The sequence below is a fragment of the Perca fluviatilis genome, chromosome 20, assembly GCF_010015445.1.
Source record: "Perca fluviatilis chromosome 20, GENO_Pfluv_1.0, whole genome shotgun sequence".
NCBI lineage: Eukaryota > Metazoa > Chordata > Actinopteri > Perciformes > Percidae > Perca > Perca fluviatilis.
This window is the reverse complement of record NC_053131.1, coordinates 32,772,294-32,789,911: the sequence shown is the minus strand read 5'-3', so window position 1 is coordinate 32,789,911 and position 17,618 is coordinate 32,772,294. Positions and strand designations below refer to the sequence as shown.

At 40.1% G+C, this 17,618-nt stretch overlaps 2 protein-coding genes across 5 annotated transcripts in view; both read right to left on the bottom strand.

Moving 5' to 3' along the window:
• The window catches only part of sptssa (serine palmitoyltransferase, small subunit A), a 3,450-nt gene extending 904 nt beyond the window's left edge, over positions 1-2,546 (bottom strand). Inside the window, exon 1 of the mRNA XM_039786394.1 lies at positions 2,209-2,546. Within this exon, the coding sequence (XP_039642328.1) occupies positions 2,209-2,311 (103 nt within the window). The 5' untranslated portion in view covers positions 2,312-2,546. The remainder of the gene's footprint in view (positions 1-2,208) is intronic.
• Positions 2,547-3,996: 1,450 nt separating this feature from the next.
• On the bottom strand, positions 3,997-17,152 carry LOC120549760 (e2f-associated phosphoprotein). 4 transcript variants are annotated; one of them, XM_039786878.1, is made up of 6 exons: positions 16,972-17,152; positions 15,783-15,964; positions 14,193-14,306; positions 8,632-8,746; positions 7,115-7,243; positions 3,997-5,372 (listed from the first exon to the last, which is right to left on the bottom strand). In XM_039786878.1, exons 1-6 carry the CDS (start codon positions 17,037-17,039, stop codon positions 5,072-5,074), a joined length of 909 nt encoding a protein of 302 aa, XP_039642812.1. In that variant the 5' UTR covers positions 17,040-17,152; the 3' UTR covers positions 3,997-5,071. The 4 variants fall into 4 exon arrangements, with proteins under 4 accessions (XP_039642812.1, XP_039642811.1, XP_039642815.1 ...); XM_039786877.1 differs by having other exon boundaries at positions 14,193-14,309; positions 16,972-17,151; XM_039786881.1 differs by having other exon boundaries at positions 14,205-14,306; positions 16,972-17,151.
• Between the last annotated feature and the right edge of the window lie 466 nt (positions 17,153-17,618).

Sequence of the window (17,618 nt, the reverse complement as noted above, 5' to 3'; positions counted from 1 at the left end):
TTTCTTGGGCAACAATACACTCTCTCTCTCTCTCTCTCTCTCTCTCTCTCTCTCTCTCTCTCTCTCCTAGTTTTAGAAAGGTTTAGTATTAGTTTTTACATGTTTACATAAAGTTTGTTTTTAAAAGGGCCAGATATAATGTCCCAGATGCGAGTAGCTACATAAACACACAACGATGATGACGATGATGTAAACAGGTTACAGTAGAAACACAAAAATACAAGTATGAACCTGGAAATGAGCGTTAAATGTCACTTTTAAAAGGGCGTAGTTCCAGTGATAAGGGCTGACATTGTGTTCTGTGGACTACCAGGAGACACTTTAGACTCTCGCTACGCTCACACGCACTCGGGTTACTCACGTCACGCAGGTTATCGGACGCGTTTACGGTAACCAGGGTAACCAGGTTACCGTAAACCGGTATGTGCACGCTGTCGTTAGGGCTGGGTCATATACAAGCTCCCCACTGGATTTGATTCAATAATCCATCAGGGATGTTTCAGGCTACTTTTACATCGCTACTTCGTTTGGTTTAAAGCCGCATGTGCTTGCATTTTAAAATTTTTTTTATTTTTTTTATTTTGCTACTGTTTCCCCTCTCCATTCCCCTGCGCTGGCGTTTTCCCCTCTCCCCCGCTGGCGTTTCCCCTCTCATTCCCCCTCTGGTGTTTCCCCTCTCATCCCCTCGTAAGCGTTCCCCCTCTCATTCCCCTGCTCTGGCGTTTCCTCCTCTCGGTATTCCCCTGCTCTGGCGTTTCCCCCTCTCTCTCCCCTGCTCTGGTGTTTCCCTCTCATTCCCCCTCGGTGTTTCCCCCTCTCATTCCCCTGCTCTGGGCGTTTCCCCCTCTCCTTTCCCCTGCTCTGGTGTTTCCCCCCTCCCCCTGCTCTGGTGTTTTCCCCTCTCATTCCCCCTGCTCTGGTGTTTCCCCCTCTCATTCCCCCTGCTCTGGTGTTTCCCAACCCCTAAACCGGAGACATTTGCAAACACTTCAGACCTTATATATTTTGGGTAGTTGGTCGATCATAACAAGCACTTTGAAAATGTCACCTTTAACTTTTTTTGGGGACTAATTTCTGACACTTTATAGACAAAATCTTTAACCCGTTATGGAGAAAACTGAATCAAACTGTTGAGGTTGTATCAGTTTTCTATGAAGTGTAATCTTAATCTTATTCTTCGCGCACACAACATAATTTTAACTTCTGTGATTGGGGGTTTCTTACTGAAATGCACCTTGGGAGTCGTAGTTGAAGTCTGTCCATCACAAGTAAAGAGAGCCCAAAGTTTTGTGGCCCGATGATGAGCCAAAAAACACCCTTTATGTGAAAATAAAAATAAAGTTTCTTCAATATAACAGTTGTAAACAAACTATTGTAAATGGCAGTTAGTTAACAAGGGGGCAGGCTGTTGCCTTGCAAGGTAATTCCATTGAAAACGTCCAGGTTAAAGTTTTACGGTTTAATTTAGGTTGAGCTTCTGTTATCTAAAATATAACTAGAAACATGCTGTAGCCATCATGTGTGAGTCAGCTGCCTGTTGATAGGAAGCTCCCTAACGGCTCCAGTTAGCTTAGTCTAAACGCCCCTCTTTTACAAACACATGCTGAACTCCGTTGGCAATTCTACCCATTTAACGCGTTATTACGTGTAGGTAAAGGTACGAGAGTAGTACAACAAAGTTGGAGACATTTTCTAATCTATTAGTGCAGAGTCTTTAACTCGGCACTCAAAACACAACGTTATTGTTATTACAAATACGAGTTTTTTTCGTTCTCTTCCGCCAAATACGCCAGGGTCCCTTTACATTCATGTGCGTTTGACGATCCGTCATTTAATTGCTATCTAGGTAAAAACAACTTCATTATGGAACAAAATGTGACACTTTTTCTAAAACATTATGGGCAGCCCATGAATTCGGCATTAATAAAAAAGAAATACGTTGTTCTGTTATGTAAATAATTTGTCTTAAAACACGTTAGCGACTGGCAAACATTCTCATTTCCACAAAAACAACAACTGAACTGTACTATTTATGTATGCCGAATTTGCCACATATCACATCACAACTGAAATACGTTAAATCTATTAGAAACGTTAGCGTTGTGTTTCTCGGCGGAACCGATAAGTTAGCTAGCTAGCTCTGCTGACGTTTTAGCTAAAGTTAGCACATTAGCTTGCTAGCTAGTTGTTTCACACGGAAAAGGATACTGAACACCGTCCTCTCCCAGGGCTCCAGCATGTAGAGCGCCGTCACCAGAAGATACTGGTAGTAAAACCAGGATAACTGCTTCCAACAGTCACCCAGCGCCATTTTTACAACTCCAAATTCACTTTTGCCAACTTATTCCCAGCTTATCCCGCTTTCTACGTGACAGTAGAGGATGTTTGCCTTCTTCTTCTTACCTTATTTAACGGCGGATTGCATACCGCCACCTAGTGTACAGGATAGGTAACATCATGCCATTTTAAAATTAGATTTGCTGTATAAATCTAAGTTTGTGAACATATAATTCATCATGATGTTGAACAATACAAGTGTAATTGCACTCCCCCGGGGGTAGGATATTTGCTGGTGGCTTCTGAGGGTTTAATAATAAGGTGATTGTTTTCAGCCAATCACAACTCCGTGTTCGGGCGTATGTCTCTGACGCTGACGCCGACGCAGCCCAGGGAGTTCCAACATCCGGATTTCAAAATAAAGTGTAGTAAATATATAGTAAAGGATATTTTGTAGATTAATCTTTCATATTACCTGTAACTTTGAAATTTTTACTGGAAAACGATACTATATCCAAGAAAGAATGTATTCTTAACAATCTCATAATATTCTTTGCAAAGTTTTTTTACATTCATAAAAGTAAAACCTCTCTTTAAAGTATTTAAAAATAAGATTGTGCTCCCTATTTAATGTTTTCAGTGAACTTATTTTCTATTCTTTGCTGACCCCTTGGCATGTTTTATGTTTATTTATTTCGGGGACATTGGTTTAATAGTTTAACATGTTGGGAATTCACTTTTTAACATTACTGTCGCATTACTGTGTTTTAATGTGTGTGTGTTTCTGTGTGAGTCTGTGTGTCAGTGTCTGTGTGAGTCTGTGTGAGTCTGTGTGTGTGTGTGTGTGTGTGTGTGTGTGTGTGTGTGTGTCTAACAGAGCTTTGTTTTGGTCCTTTTTGTGTGATCTGTCTGTTTGATGTTGCTGTCTTTTGGGGTTTTATACCTAGCATTACTCATCTTCCTGTTTATTTTTATTACTTGGGATGATACATTATGTCAATGTATTGTTTTGGAAAATTCGTGAAAACAAAGTGTTAAAACCCCCCCCCCCACAAATTATGGTGATAGTGGTAAAAAAAAAAAAACTAAACCACATAGTATAGTAGAGGTGTGAATCTTCACTGATGTCCCGATTTGATTATGATTATCAGGTCAACGATTCAATTCCATATCTCGATGCATCAAATACATGTTTCTATTAAAGCCATGGAGCGTTCAATGCAGCAGGCTGTGAGAAAGTGGACATGGATCTGGTGAGCAGAAAAAGTTGTTTGGCAGTACTTTCAGTCAAAAGAAGGCCATTCAAGTCCAGCTACATGTTCAATCTGTTCAATGCTGATTGGTCTGGTGGTGGCGAGGACCCTAAACTATACACAACATGGCCGCTGTTACAACATCTGGTCTGAAACATCCGAAAGAATACGAGTTGTGCACGAAGGAATCTCCAGACAGCAGCCAGAATGCAGCAACTTCAGGTACGGTAAAGGAAGGACAGTCCCTGTTTACTTCATTCATGTGTTTACTGGGTTCATGGACTGAGGATGGGAGGAGTCAGCACCATCTCAACCAGGGGGTTCAGGATTCAGCCCAACCCCAAAAATCTGGATACAGTGCATCCATAATATAGCATGTGTTCTTAAAAACATAGATAGGCCGCTGTTAGCTTCTCGCAGCTACTGTATATCAGTGAGAAATCTTTGAACAGAAATGTCAAACATGTTAATTTAGAAACTGTGTTTCCGTTCATTTGTCCAACAGAAAGCACTGATGAGTTTATTTGCAAAAGTAAAGTTTCCCTCTCAGTACATCTTGTTCACAATTCTTACAGTAAATTACAGTGTTATTAACCATTTATTCAATATGTATATCCTGATTATGAATGCTAAATGAGGAGGTAAAGTGTCACCGGGAAGCTTTATCAAAATGTTTGAGTACGTAGGTAAGAAAAGAAATGGTTATCAGTCGATATATCCCTATCCAACTGTTGTAATTCTCAAATTTTAACATCTGTATCGGCCTCTAAATTCGAGCTTCTGTGTATTCAGTTGAGCACTGACCAATCAGAGCTGCAACAAGCAGAGTTTCGGTGTCAAATCGCAGCGTTTGTGAGATTTAAGAGATTAAAAATGCCACAGATAACCGAGGCTACATTTACATCGCTAATCTCTGTTTAAACTAACACGCCCATAGCTCATATCTCATCTACATCCTGGTATACTGGACATAAACTGGAGGCAGCGTGGAGGCTCCGCCCACTGCTGGTAGCTGCCATGCTAACGTTAGTAGCTTTAAGTGTCAGAGAAAGTGGTCAGCCCCAGTTCTTCTTCTTGTCGTTCTTCTTCTATTCTTCTCGTTCTTCGATGCTGCAGCGGAAAAGAGCTGCCAGGAGGTGAAGAGTCACAGACAAACCCATGAAATGAAATAAAAAAACTGTCTGCTTTCGGTCCGTTTTTTGGTCAGATTTTAGTCCGATTTTAGTCAGTTTTTAAGTCAATTTTTTGTCCTTTTTTTGTCCGTTTTTGAACACTAGCCACCCCTAATTATTTAGCCAGTATGTGGAGATTTTTGGCAGCCAGCTTTCCAAAAGAAAGCCCGTTAAAAACAGAGGATGAACCAGCAGGACTTGCAACGCCACAAAGAAAGTTTTGTGATGTTACAAAGAAAGCCCAATTTATACATTTTGGCTCCATAATAATAATAAAAAAAAAAGATGCTTGGGCGCTGAACTTTCTCATCCATCTGCCAACTTGGCCGGTGAGTCCAACAGTTAATCTCAGAGGCTGCTCGGTGCGTCTCAGCAGTGGCTGGCCAGGATGTTGAAGAAGTGGTACACCTCGTCTTTATCGAACACGGCCACCTCGGTGGAGCACTCGGTGCACTGGACCGGGTGGTAGACCTCGTCGGCGTCCATCCCGGCCGGCGCCGGGTCCGGAGTCACGTCCATGGCCGTTTCTGGCGTCGGTCCCGCTCGCCTCTTCCTCTTGTTCTTCTTCGGTTTCACCTCCTGCTGCGTTTTGTAGCGCAACACCTCGTCTTTCTTCACCGCGCAGTTCATGACGAACATGGCTCGGTACTGCGTCCGGTACTTTTCATGCCTGAGTGGAAAGAAAAATAAATAAATAAATAAATAAATTATATATATATATATATATATAAAATGGATTTTATAGTAAGTCAGTAGATAGATTTTATAGTAAGTAGATTTTATAGTAAGTAAGTCAGTAAGTAGGTAAGTAGATTTTATATTAAGTCAGTAAGTAGGTAAGTAAGTAGATTTTATAGTAAGTAAATAAGTAGGTAAGTATATTTTAAAGTAATTGGGTAGATTTTATAGTAAGTAAGTAAGTAGGTAAGTAAGTAGATTTTATAGTAAGTCAGTAAGTAAGTAAGTAGATTTTATAGTAAGTAGATTTTATAGTAAGTAAGTCAGTAAGTAGGTAGGTAAGTAAGTAGATTTTATAGTAAGTAGGTAGATAGATTTTATAGTAAGTAGATTTTATAGTAAGTCAGTAAGTAGGGAAGTAGATTTTATATTAAGTCAGTAAGTAGGTAAGTAAGTAGATTTTATAGTAAGTAAATAAGTAGGTAAGTAGATTTTATAGTAAGTAGGTAGATTTTATAGTAAGTAAGTAAGTAGGTAAGTAAGTAGATTTTATAGTAAGTCAGTAGATTTTATAGTAAGTAGATTGTATAGTAAGTAGGTAGATTTTATAGTAAGTCAGTAAGTAAGTAGATTTTATAGTAAGTAGGTAAGTAGATTTTATAGTAAGTCAGTAGATTTTATAGTAAGTCAGTAAGTAAGTAAGTAGATTTTATAGTAAGTAAGTCGGTAAGTAGATTTTATAGTAAGTAAGTCAGTAAGTAAGTAAGTAGATTTTATAGTAAGTAAGTAGATTTTATAGTAAGTAAGTAGATTTTATAGTAAGTCAGTAAGTAAGTAAGTAGATTTTATAGTAAGTAGGTAAGTAGATTTTATAGTAAGTAAGTAGATTTTATAGTAAGTCAGTAAGTAAGTAAGTAGATTTTATAGTAAGTAAGTCGGTAAGTAGATTTTATAGTAAGTAAGTCAGTAAGTAAGTAAGTAGATTTTATAGTAAGTAAGTAGATTTTATAGTAAGTCAGTAAGTAAGTAAGTAGATTTTATAGTAAGTAAGTCGGTAAGTAGATTTTATAGTAAGTCAGTAAGTCAGTAAGTAAGTAGGTAGGTAGGTATGTAAGTAGATTTTATAGTAAGTAAGTAGATTTTATAGTAAGTAGGTAGATTTTATAGTAAGTAAGTAAGTAGGTAAGTAAGTAGATTTTATAGTAAGTAAGTAAGTCAGTAAGTAGATTTTATAGTAAAGTAGATTTTATAGTAAGTAAGTCGGTAAGTAGATTTTATAGTAAGTCAGTAAGTAGGTAGGTAGGTAAGTAAGTAGATTTTATAGTAAGTCAGTAAGTAGGTAAGTAAGTAGATTTTATAGTAGTAAGTAAGAGTAGAGTAAGTAAGTAGGTAAGTAAGTAGATTTTATAGTAAGTAAGTAAATAAAGTAGGTAAGTAAAGTAAGTAGATTTTATAGTAAGTAAGTCAGTAAGTAAGTAGGTAAGTAAGTAGATTTTATAGTAAGTAAGTCAGTAAGTAAGTAAGTAGATTTTGATAGTGCATTTTTTTTAATAAAAAAAAATTAAATTAATTTTTAAATTTATATGTTTTTTTTTTTTTTTTATTTTGTGTTTAATAAAGAAAAAGTGAGAATGTGCCAGATGCATTCAAAGCAGTTTAAATGTTAAAGAGGAGTAAAGCCTTGGGTTCCTCGGTGAGGTCCAAACCGTGACTCTTGTTGCGGTGAAGCCTCACCTCTGACAGTCCAGGCAGAGCGTGGTCATGCAGGCGGGACAGTTGAGGACGGCGTCGCTGCTCGGTAAACTCTGGGACTGCCGAGGCTGCGACCGAGACCCCGCAGCGGGCCGCTTTCTGACCTCGTACCTGCACGGGAAGACACCAGGAGGAGGAGGAGGAGGAGGAGGAGGTGGTGGTTAGTGTTTTAACGATAAGATGAGTTAAAAACACGTGTCCCCCTAGAGGTACTTTGGAGGACTGCAGGGGGTACGTGAGATATTTAACAAAATGTTTAACAGTTACAAGGCTGTGTCGCCTTCATTGGACCTATTCTTGCCTTCCTTCCTATAGAGAGCCGAAGTCCCGCCCCTTCTACTTCCGGCCAATCGGACCTTATCTTTCGAAAAAAATATGAACGAGGGTCAATGGAGAGATAATAATTATTTTTTGATCCCGTTTGAATTGAGCCGTGGATTACAAATATGATATTCGTCAATTTAAAACATTATTTTTCAACCGAAGAAAGTCTCAGTTTATTGTTGAACTGTTGAAGTGTAAGACTGTGAAAATACGTCATTAGAAAGACTACAAACTTCATGGATGACGTCTCGCTGAAGCTACGATGTCTCTGTGTGTGTGTGTGTGTGTGTGTGTGTGTGTGTGTGTGTGTGTGTGTGTGTGTGTGTGTGTGTGTGTGTGTGTGTGTGTGTGTGTGTGTGTATCGTACCGAGGATGTAACGTGACTCTAATGAGCAGAGGATCTCGCTTGTTCTTTTGCTTCTCTGCTGAAAACACTTGACTGGATAAAACCCATCAGGTGAGATAACGTAACATGTGTTGTTTAACAGAGCTAAGCTAGCTAGCTAGCGAGCGAGCAAGCCGAGCATCAAGCTAGGTGAGCTAGGTTGTGTGAGACGGGAGATGTAGTCCACTGGGAGATGTAGTTCACTGGGAGATGTAGCCCACTGGGAGATGTAGCCCACTGGGAGATGTAGCCCACTGGGAGATGTAGTTCACTGGGAGATGTAGCCCACTGGGAGATGTAGTCCACTGGGAGATGTAGTCCAATGGGAGATGTAGTCCACTGAGCGGTTTCACACTAAACTAAGCGGTACTACGACAAACCTACGGCTAACTGAGACTTTCTTCGGTTGAAAAATTCTCTTTTAAATTGACGAACATCAGATGTGTAATTCGTGGCTCAATTCAAACGGGATCAAAAAATAATTTGCTTCTCCCCCGTTCACTACCGTTCATATTTTATCTGAGTTTAGGTCCCATGAGGTCCACCGGAAGGGGGCGGGACTTCAGCTCTCTATACTGTCCTTCTACTTTTTACAAGTTTCGCTTTTTTTCTTCTTATCCATTACACTGGTTTTAAAGACAAGCCAATAAACTCAGAGCACGTTTTTCTCCCATCCCAGAATGCTGTGTGGACTAGCCAGACCTTCCTCTGCAGCGCTGTGGAGGAAGGTCTGGCAAAGCGAGACTAGGATGGTCGGTAACGTCGGAGTGACTGCTTCCGGGTGTCTCACCGTCTCCTGCGGGCGTCCACCCAGGCCTGGTCTCTGTCGTCCTTGTCGGGGTCGTACAGCAGCTCGTCATTGGTCAGTATGACGCGCTGTCTCCGCCTCCGGCCAGCGGAGCTGCCTGAAGAGGAGAAGACACAGGAGGTTTTCACAAAAAAAAAAAAAAAAAACTGACGCAGAAAGATTAAAGTGGTAAAAACAGACCTGCCAACCTTGAAACGTGGCACACACGTGGAAAAAATGCCATTAAATTAACAAAGCTGTTTACATTTTAAACCCTAGAAAATAAGTACCGTGTTTTCCGGACTATAAGTCGCACTTTTTTTCCTACTTTGGCTGGTCCTGCGACTTATAGTCAGGTGCGACTTATAGATCGATCGATCTATCTATCTATCTATCTATCTATCTATCTATCTATCTATCTATCTATCTATCTATCTATCTATCCATCCATCCATCCATCCATCCATCCACCCATCCACCTATCTATCTATCTATCCATCCACCCATCCATCTATCTATCCATCCATCCATCCATCCATCTATCCACCCACCCACCTATCTATCTATATCTATCTATATAATTGAACATGTTTTTAAATGTTAATTCATACTGAAAACATCACCGTCTACAGCCGCGAGAGGGCGCTCTAGGCTTGGGACGACTAGAACGCTGCTGCTAAAGACAACTGAGAAAGAAAAGAGATAACAAACATCAGGTAGTAAAATATGCAGCCGAAAACGGTAATCAGAGCAGCAGAAAGAAAGTTCGAAATGAGGGAGAAACTTGTGAGGGAGAGTGGCGAAAAGGTGACTCTTACTGCAATGAAGAAATCAGAGAAAGCTAATCGGCTAATCGGCTAATCGCGGGCTGAGAGCGAGATGGCGAGAGCTGGAGGAACGAGTCGGGAGGGGCTGGTCAACGATGCAGCTACGTCTCCACGCCTTTTAATCCATCCCTGCTCCACGCCCTGGTAGCTAGTTGTTCTGGGTGCTATTGTATAGTTCAATAACTGTTAATGTGTTACGTTAACATATCGGACACCTACCGTATTCAGCCTGTTGTTCTGCGTGCTATTGTGTAGTTGACAGATGGATTTATTTATTATAAATAAATGCGACTTATAGTCCGGTGCGACTTATATATGTTTTTTTCCTCTTCATGACGCATTTTTTTGACTGATGCGACTTATAGTCCGGAAAATACGGTATGTTCAAGAAGGCTACTTGAATTAAATAAAACATTAATTATATTAAATACAATTAATTGGATCATAATAATATAATCCAATAAAATATAGTACACTGCATAATGAGCACTTTATCTGTTGGTACTTTAAGTATATTTTGATAATACTTTTGTACTATTACATAGGGAAGATGTTGAATGCACTTGTCATTTGTAACTCTACAACATGGTTTTTTTTTTCCTACTTTTACTGCGATACATGATCTGAGTAACAGTCTTCCACCTCTGGAAATCACGAGCAACAGTCGTGCATGAACACCTGCAGCAGTGTTTAACACAGACTACGTTTACATGCAGCCAATAACCCGTTCAAAACCGGAATATTAGCAATAACCTGGTCACGCACGGCCATGTAAACACCGGCAAAAACCCGAATATGCTACCTGGGTTACCCCTTTTCTAACCTGAAATTTTGGTCATGTAAACGCGTATCGGCATATCTCCATCACAAGGAACAGTGATTTGTGTTCTGCGCATGTTCTATTCACAAGGAGTCTCGGTCTTTTGAGTAGAGGAACTTCTTGTATGCGCCAGAAAACATAGTTATAATAATAATAATAATAATAATTATATACTATAATAATATAGTTATATATGTGTGTGTCAATGCAGAAAACCTGCGCGCAGTATACTGGAAGTAAACAGGAAGTAGAGGTAAACATGGCGAGACGCAGCACAGCACCACACTTTTGGAGCGAAGAGGAAACCAATGTCTTTATTAGTGTGGTGAAAACCATGAATATAATGTCTTTTGTTGACGGCAGAAAGTACCGAGATAGTGAGATTTATAAGAAGGGGACCGAGAAGTTATCGCGTCTTAAGGTTGTCCGTAGGCTACGTCCAGACGCTAACCGTGCCTCGCCGTTTACATCGGGATATCGCCATTTGATTACATATTCCACGTATACAGGAGTAACTCTCTCTGCTCACGCGTGTAAACGGGTTATTCCGAATGTTTCAGAAACCCGAATAGTGACCTGAACCCGACCAGAACCCGAAAATTGACAGCTTGTAAACGTAGTCACTGAAAACACACAGCTTAGTTCAGCGTTTCCTTGCAGCTCTGCTACAGTAGCAGCTAACCGCTAACGTTACCTGCCGGTCACATCGTCTCTATCCGCTCACAGCGAAGTCCTGCACGGATCAACAGGTGTTGATCGCTCCGTTTGTTATAAGACGCACACCGAGCAGATTGATGCGCTCACAGAGCCGATCTCTGCAGATGTTACCGCGCTGTTTGGCTAGCTAATAAGCCGTTAGCCTGTTAGCTTGAGCTTTGTCTGAAGGCGCCGAGCGGCCAGTCAAGGTCCGACAGACACCGACATCCTCCGCTCAGTTCAACCGGTACCGGTCAGAGAGGAGGGTTTACTTTGTGTCCAGTGACGGGCTACTACTTACTTAGCCTACATTAGTAACAGTTAATTTTGTTACGGTATGAACTTAATCCTAGTAGGGCTGAACGATTTTTGAAAATAATCTAATTGCGATTTTTTCCCCAAATATTGCGATTGCGATTCGATATTCGATTATTTTTTTAAGCTCTTTGTCTTCTGTATTATTCAACAAAGACAAACAATAAATCATTGTATAGTATGAACAACACACAATTACACACTAGACAGTTAAATAAGTAAAAACACATACACACACACACACACACACACACACACACACACACACAAAAACACACACAATATATATTTTTACAGTGCACAGAGAGGAGCTGCCTCCAGCCCCTCCCTCGTGAAGTTGCGTGCCGACACCGTCAACACTGCACTAGCTCAGAGAGGCTATCGTACGTTAGCTGCTGTGGTCTTGCCGTGGGATTAACTGTACTAATAAAACCGTTGAAACACCGCGCCACGCTGCTGTGAAAGCTCCCCAAACCGTCATTTATCAGTCTGATTGTTAACCCTCTCAGTGGCAGCTCCTCCACCCATATCTTTATATCTTTACGCGAGCTAACCGCTAACCGGAGCTAACCGCTAATCAGAGCTAGCTCGTTGCCAACCGAGCCTTCAGTTCTGCGTGCCTGTATCCATTAACTGCATGTATGGACTCGAGCCCAAACAAAACCCTTCATTTTATTAAAATGGCTGTAAAAGTTTTAAACTTCAACTCAGAATTGTTTGAATGACAGAGATCAGCTCAAGGTACAGTGTAGCGTTAGCGTGCTAAGTTGATGCTTTCTCTGCGTAGTGCAGACTGATTTGCTCTTGCGAGTCATCAAATCGAGACCAAATCGCAGCCTTTGCGATTAGGAAATCGCGTTTTAACATATTTTTTTGGCTGGTGACTGAAGCAAATCTACCAGCCACATGCATATTTTACCAGCATTTGGCTGGTAAATGGTGCTAATTTTGAACCCTGGTCGCAAGAGAAAAAGTGTCTAGGAATTGTACGACAAGAAGAGAAAGGCCTCTGAAGAAAGAAACAAGACCGGAGTGTTTTTGGGAGAATATTTCACACGCTGGCGTGCGCTAAAAGCACAGGTTGGGCTCTCCACTGATGCCTCAGTCGCGAAGTTTCTACTCAACAGGTAAAGTTTGGCTATTTGGAGAAATCCATTTAAAATCACTGCTAGTGAAAGTTGATGTAAGCTATGATTAGCGATGCTAGCCCTGGCACAAGTCACGCACCGCGCACACACGGTAAACATCTCCATTTGTGAAAAAGTGCAAATCTTCTTTCTGAAAGTAGCTTGTATGAGCCATGCCGACAGCAACTTGTAAACAGTGCGCTCTCGTGCACACGTTTAATAGGCGTTCCCTCTCGGCAGCAGGTAGAGTGTTGCGCATGTGCATTTTTTCAAAAAGTGGAGAGGGCGGATCTTTTCTAGAATTCGGGATAATCCTCCACTATACCTTTTAATAATAATATTTCTCTAAAGTTGATTAAATTAATTCATTTCACAATTTCACCTTTCTACATCAAATCAGTTTATCTTTGCAAGCACTGTCCTGTCGGGGAAACCAACCAAACTAAACGGGAACGAGAGAGGAATAACACTTGCATCTAGGGCTGGGCGATATGGACCAAAAGTCATATCCCGATATATTTTGGCTGAATATCGATATACGATATATATCCAGATATTTTTTTTCTGCAAAGTGAGAGCAAATGTTCAGTCAAAGCCCAAATCAAATATGACATGTAAGTAGTTTCATAGAAACAGTTGCAAAATCAAATAAATAATAAACCGGTTTCTTCACCTGGTTCATGATTAAATGCTCAGCTGTTCAAATAACAATCAAATGTAAACCTAAATACTAAATAACAGGAGTACTTTTTTTTTTTTTTTTTTTTTTTTTTTTTAAATCAAAGCTCCATAAGATGCACGTTTACATAAAAAAAACATATCTTAAATAAAAAGCCTATAAAATAAAAGAGGCCAATCCAAAAGGAGTCAGCAGCTTGCTTGGAGCAAGGATCACATTTGAACTATATCGATATATGCGATATGGTCTAATTCCATATCTCATTTAAAAATATATCGATATATGCGATATGGTCTAATTCCATATCTCATTTAAAAATATATCGATATATGCGATATGGTCTAATTCCATATCTCATTTAAAAATATATCGATATATGCGATATGGTCTAATTCCATATCTCATTTAAAAATATATCGATATATGCGATATGGTCTAATTCCATATCTCATTTAAAAATATATCGATATATGCGATATGGTCTAATTCCATATCTCATTTAAAAAATTCCTCTCCCTCCCCTGTCTCTCCCTCCCCTCTCTCTCTCTGTCTCTCCCTCCCCTGTCTCTCCCTCCCTCCCCTCCTGTCTCTCCCTTCCCTCTCTCCCTCCCTCCCCTCTGTCTCCCTCCCCTCTCTCTGTCTCTCCTCCTCTCTCCCTCCCTCCCCTCTGTTTCTCCCTTCCCTCTCTCTCTCTCCCTCCCTCCCTCTCTCCCTCCCCCTTCCCTCTGTCTCTCCCTTCCCTCTCTCTGCCTCCCCTCTGTCTCTCCCTCTCTCTCCCTCTCTCTCAATATGATAATAAAGGGGCGTTATTTACTTCAAAGGCTGTGTTTTGTTACATCATCTGGGTCACATGACCGTGATATATAACCAAAACAAGTATCCTGGAATTAATTCAAAACTTCAGTTTGTTTGGAAAAGTAATTTGACTGAAAGAGACAAGCACACTGTTAACCGAAATTATTCCGGAGACAAATAATTGTACAGTGACACTTGGCCCCATAAACAGCTGTTCTCACTCATGACTTTACATTTACTTTCATCGGTCAAGACTGCGACACGTCTACACGTTGCAGTAAAAAAAAAGTAATATTTTGGGAAACCTATATGCTTACTCGGCGCGTCCTCTCCCTCGGAGTCAGAGTCGAAGTACACTTCATCGTACATCTGAGGGTTCGGAGGTCCAGGACCGCTGCTGCCGCCTCTTGCTGTGGTGTCTGCTGGGAAAAATAAAAACACACAAAACATCAGTAATGCTTTAGTGTGATTTATGCTTCTGTGTTAAATCTCCACGTAGGTACGTCAGTACGTTTTCTTAAAAAATGCGATGGAATATGCTATATGATATTTATGCAATTTTATGCGACGAAATTGCGAGAACTTGCAAAAAAACTGCTGTTTGATGAAAAAGAGAAAAATAAGTGATTCCCCTCCCCACAACACCCTGCTTTTTTAAAATTATAATTATACTACCCATATTCAAACTCTACACAGTTAATTTATCACATAAAAAAGTCTCAGAAGTGAATTTCGTGGTGAAAAAGCAGATGGAAATTATAAAAAAGCAATCATTCTATAATCTACATCGGGAGTTTGCAGTAGTAGCAGCAGCAAACAACTGGAAACTTTTTACAATTTTCACTATTCACTTCTGAGACTTTTTTATGCGATAAATTAACTGTGTAGAGTTTGAATATGGGCAGTTTTACAAGACCAAAACGACCGATTAGTCGACTAAGAGGGAGCAGCCCTACAGGGCACAAATATATCCTTAAATGTCCCATGGCATGAAAATGTCACTTTATGAGGTTTTTTTACATTAATATGAGTTCCCCCAGCCTGCCTATGGTCCCCCAGTGGCTAGAAATGGTGATAGGTGTAAACCGAGCCCTGGGTATCCTGCTCTGCCTTTGAGAAAATGAAAGCTCAGATGGACCAATCAGGAATCTTCTCCTTATGAGGTCATAAGGAGCAAGGTTACCTCCCCTTTCTCTGCTTTGCCCGCCCAGAGAATTTGCCCCCCCCATGAGAGAGAGACATCATGGCTTTCAAACGAGCAAAGTGACAGTTGGTCAAGGCCAGTATTAGGGGACCACTAAGGTCTATATAAAAGAGACTTAAGATACAGTATTAGGGGACCACTAAGGTCTATATAAAAGAGACTTCAGATACAGTATTAGGGGACCACTAAGGTCTATATAAAAGAGACTTCAGATACAGTATTAGGGGACCACTAAGGTCTATATAAAAGAGACTTCAGATACAGTATTAGGGGACCACTAAGGTCTATATAAAAGAGACTTCAGATACAGTATTAGGGGACCACTAAGGTCTATATAAAAGACTTCAGATACAGTATTAGGGGACCACTAAGGTCTATATAAAAGACTTCAGATACAGTATTAGGGGACCACTAAGGTCTATATAAAAGAGACTTCAGATACAGTATTAGGGGACCACTAAGGTCTATATAAAAGAGACTTCAGATACAGTATTACAGGACCACTAAAGTCTATATAAAAGAGACTTCAGATACAGTATTAGGGGACCACTAAGGTCTATATAAAAGCATCCAAAGAGCACCATGTCATGGGATCTTTAAGTAGGCCATGGCGAGAGCTCTGCGTGGACTCTCGCTCTGCCCGTCCCACAGGTTAAGACACCGACCACAAACCACAGCGTGCGGCCTTTACCTGCGGTAGACGGCGCCCAGGTGCCCTCCAGCGTCTTGATGGTGGAGCTGAGCTCCGCCTCCATCTCCTTCTCAAACTCATCGCCGCTGGACGACTCGCTCTCGCCCGTCAGGTACTCTCGGATCAGCTTCTTCTTCTGCTCCGGGGTCCCGTTCAGCAGCACGTCCAGCTCGTCCTCCGAGCTGAAAACACAAGCTCAGCGTGTCACTGTCTGGCTAAGACTCGGCAGCGGATTTCTCTCAAGAAAATATTATTTTTTTTAAATTTATTTTAACCCTTGTGTTGTCTTCCCGTCGACCATGCTACTTTGTTTCTCTAGGACGAAATAATTTTCCGCCTTTTTGACACTTTTAGTAGCTTTTCACAGTGTCTTTGTGGATGTTTTTAGCACCTTTTTTTAGCTTTTTCAAAAGCTATAAAATTGAATAAAACACCCAAATTCAATGAAAGTAGGTGTGTGTCTGTGTCAATATGTGTGTCTGTGTCTGTCTATGTGTGCGTCTATGTGTGTTTTAGTGTGTGTGTGTCGATGTGTGTGTCAATGTGTGTCTGTGCCTATGTTTGTGTGTCTGTCTATGTGTGTGTGTCTGTGTGTGTCTATGTTTGTGTTATTGTGTGTCAATGTGTGTGTCTGTCTGTCTGTCTGTCTATGTGTTTGTGTGTGTATTTGGTTGAAAGAAACCCCAAATTTCTGATATAGAAACTCTATAGAAATTTTTAAAGAGTTTAAAAATGCATTTCATCATCATTTTGGACCATTTTTACCGACTATGCGTTTAAAACGGTGGAAAAACTAGAGCAGAAATAAGAATTAACACTCAAAAAGCTTAAAGACAAAACTAGCTAGAGAAGTCCAGTGGGGACCGACTACTACAATAATAATAATAATAATAATAATAATAATAGGCTAAATCATTTGTATTGAGCCCCCAAAATTACAATTTACACTCTGTTGTGATTACACACACAGGTCCGATACATACAGAGATGGAGAGATGTCTGCGACTGCAGCACAGGCCCTGACGTGTTGAGAGAAAGCCTGTTCCAGTTTGTTTACATGTTAGCATCCAGCTAGCTAGCTAGCTAGCGGCACGTTAGCGTCGCGGTGCTAATAAGAAACTACGCCGTTTTTTTAAAAGCCAACGATTTTTTTAAAAGTAACGGTTTATCTTTGTTTCCCGAACGTTACCTGCTCTCAGCTCTCTCCTCGTCACTCGGCTCCTCGAGCTCATACGGGTCCTCCTGCGGTTTATTCATTTTAACTGTTGGACAAAGTACAACAACATGAGCTGTTAGCGAGTTAGCCACAGGTTAGCAACAGCAACCTACGAAAGACTGCGTCCGCTTCCGCTTCTTCGTCTTCTTCTGTAGTTTGGTTAAAGGGACGTGCGCAAACATGAAGAGGAAACACTATCGCCATCTACAGTTTAAAGCCAACATTACACCGTCAAATAAATAAAAATAAACTGTAAAAAAAAAATGAAGGTGCAATAAAATAAAATTAATTAATTAATCAGAATGGTAAAAATAACTAAACACAAATTAAATTTAAAAAAGTAAAATTAAGTAAAATCTAAAAAAAGTTATGAAAACAGAGCGAAGTGAAATTAAATTAAATACATATTAAATTAAATTTAAAAAAAATGCTTTAAACTAAAATAAATCGCCATCTACAGTTTAAAAGGAGGAGCGATCCAACATTACATCGTAACATAAAACAAAAATTTAATTAAACTGTAAAAACTGTAAAAAAGAAAAGAAAATTAAGGTGCAATAAAATGAAACAAATAAATAAATCAGAATGGTAAAAAATAAAAAATTAAATAAATAAATGAA

Bases quoted from the DNA above. Each gene is read 5' to 3' on its own strand.
- LOC120549760 (XM_039786877.1), bottom strand. From the start codon at position 17,039: ATGAATAAACCGCAGGAGGACCCGTATGAGCTCGAGGAGCCGAGTGAC. The intron at 14,310-15,782 runs GTAAAGGCCGCA...TATTTTTCCCAG, and splicing joins CTGGGCGCCGTCTACCGCAG to CAGACACCACAGCAAGAGGC. The intron at 5,373-7,114 runs GTGAGGCTTCAC...CTTTCCACTCAG, and splicing joins CTCTGCCTGGACTGTCAGAG to GCATGAAAAGTACCGGACGC.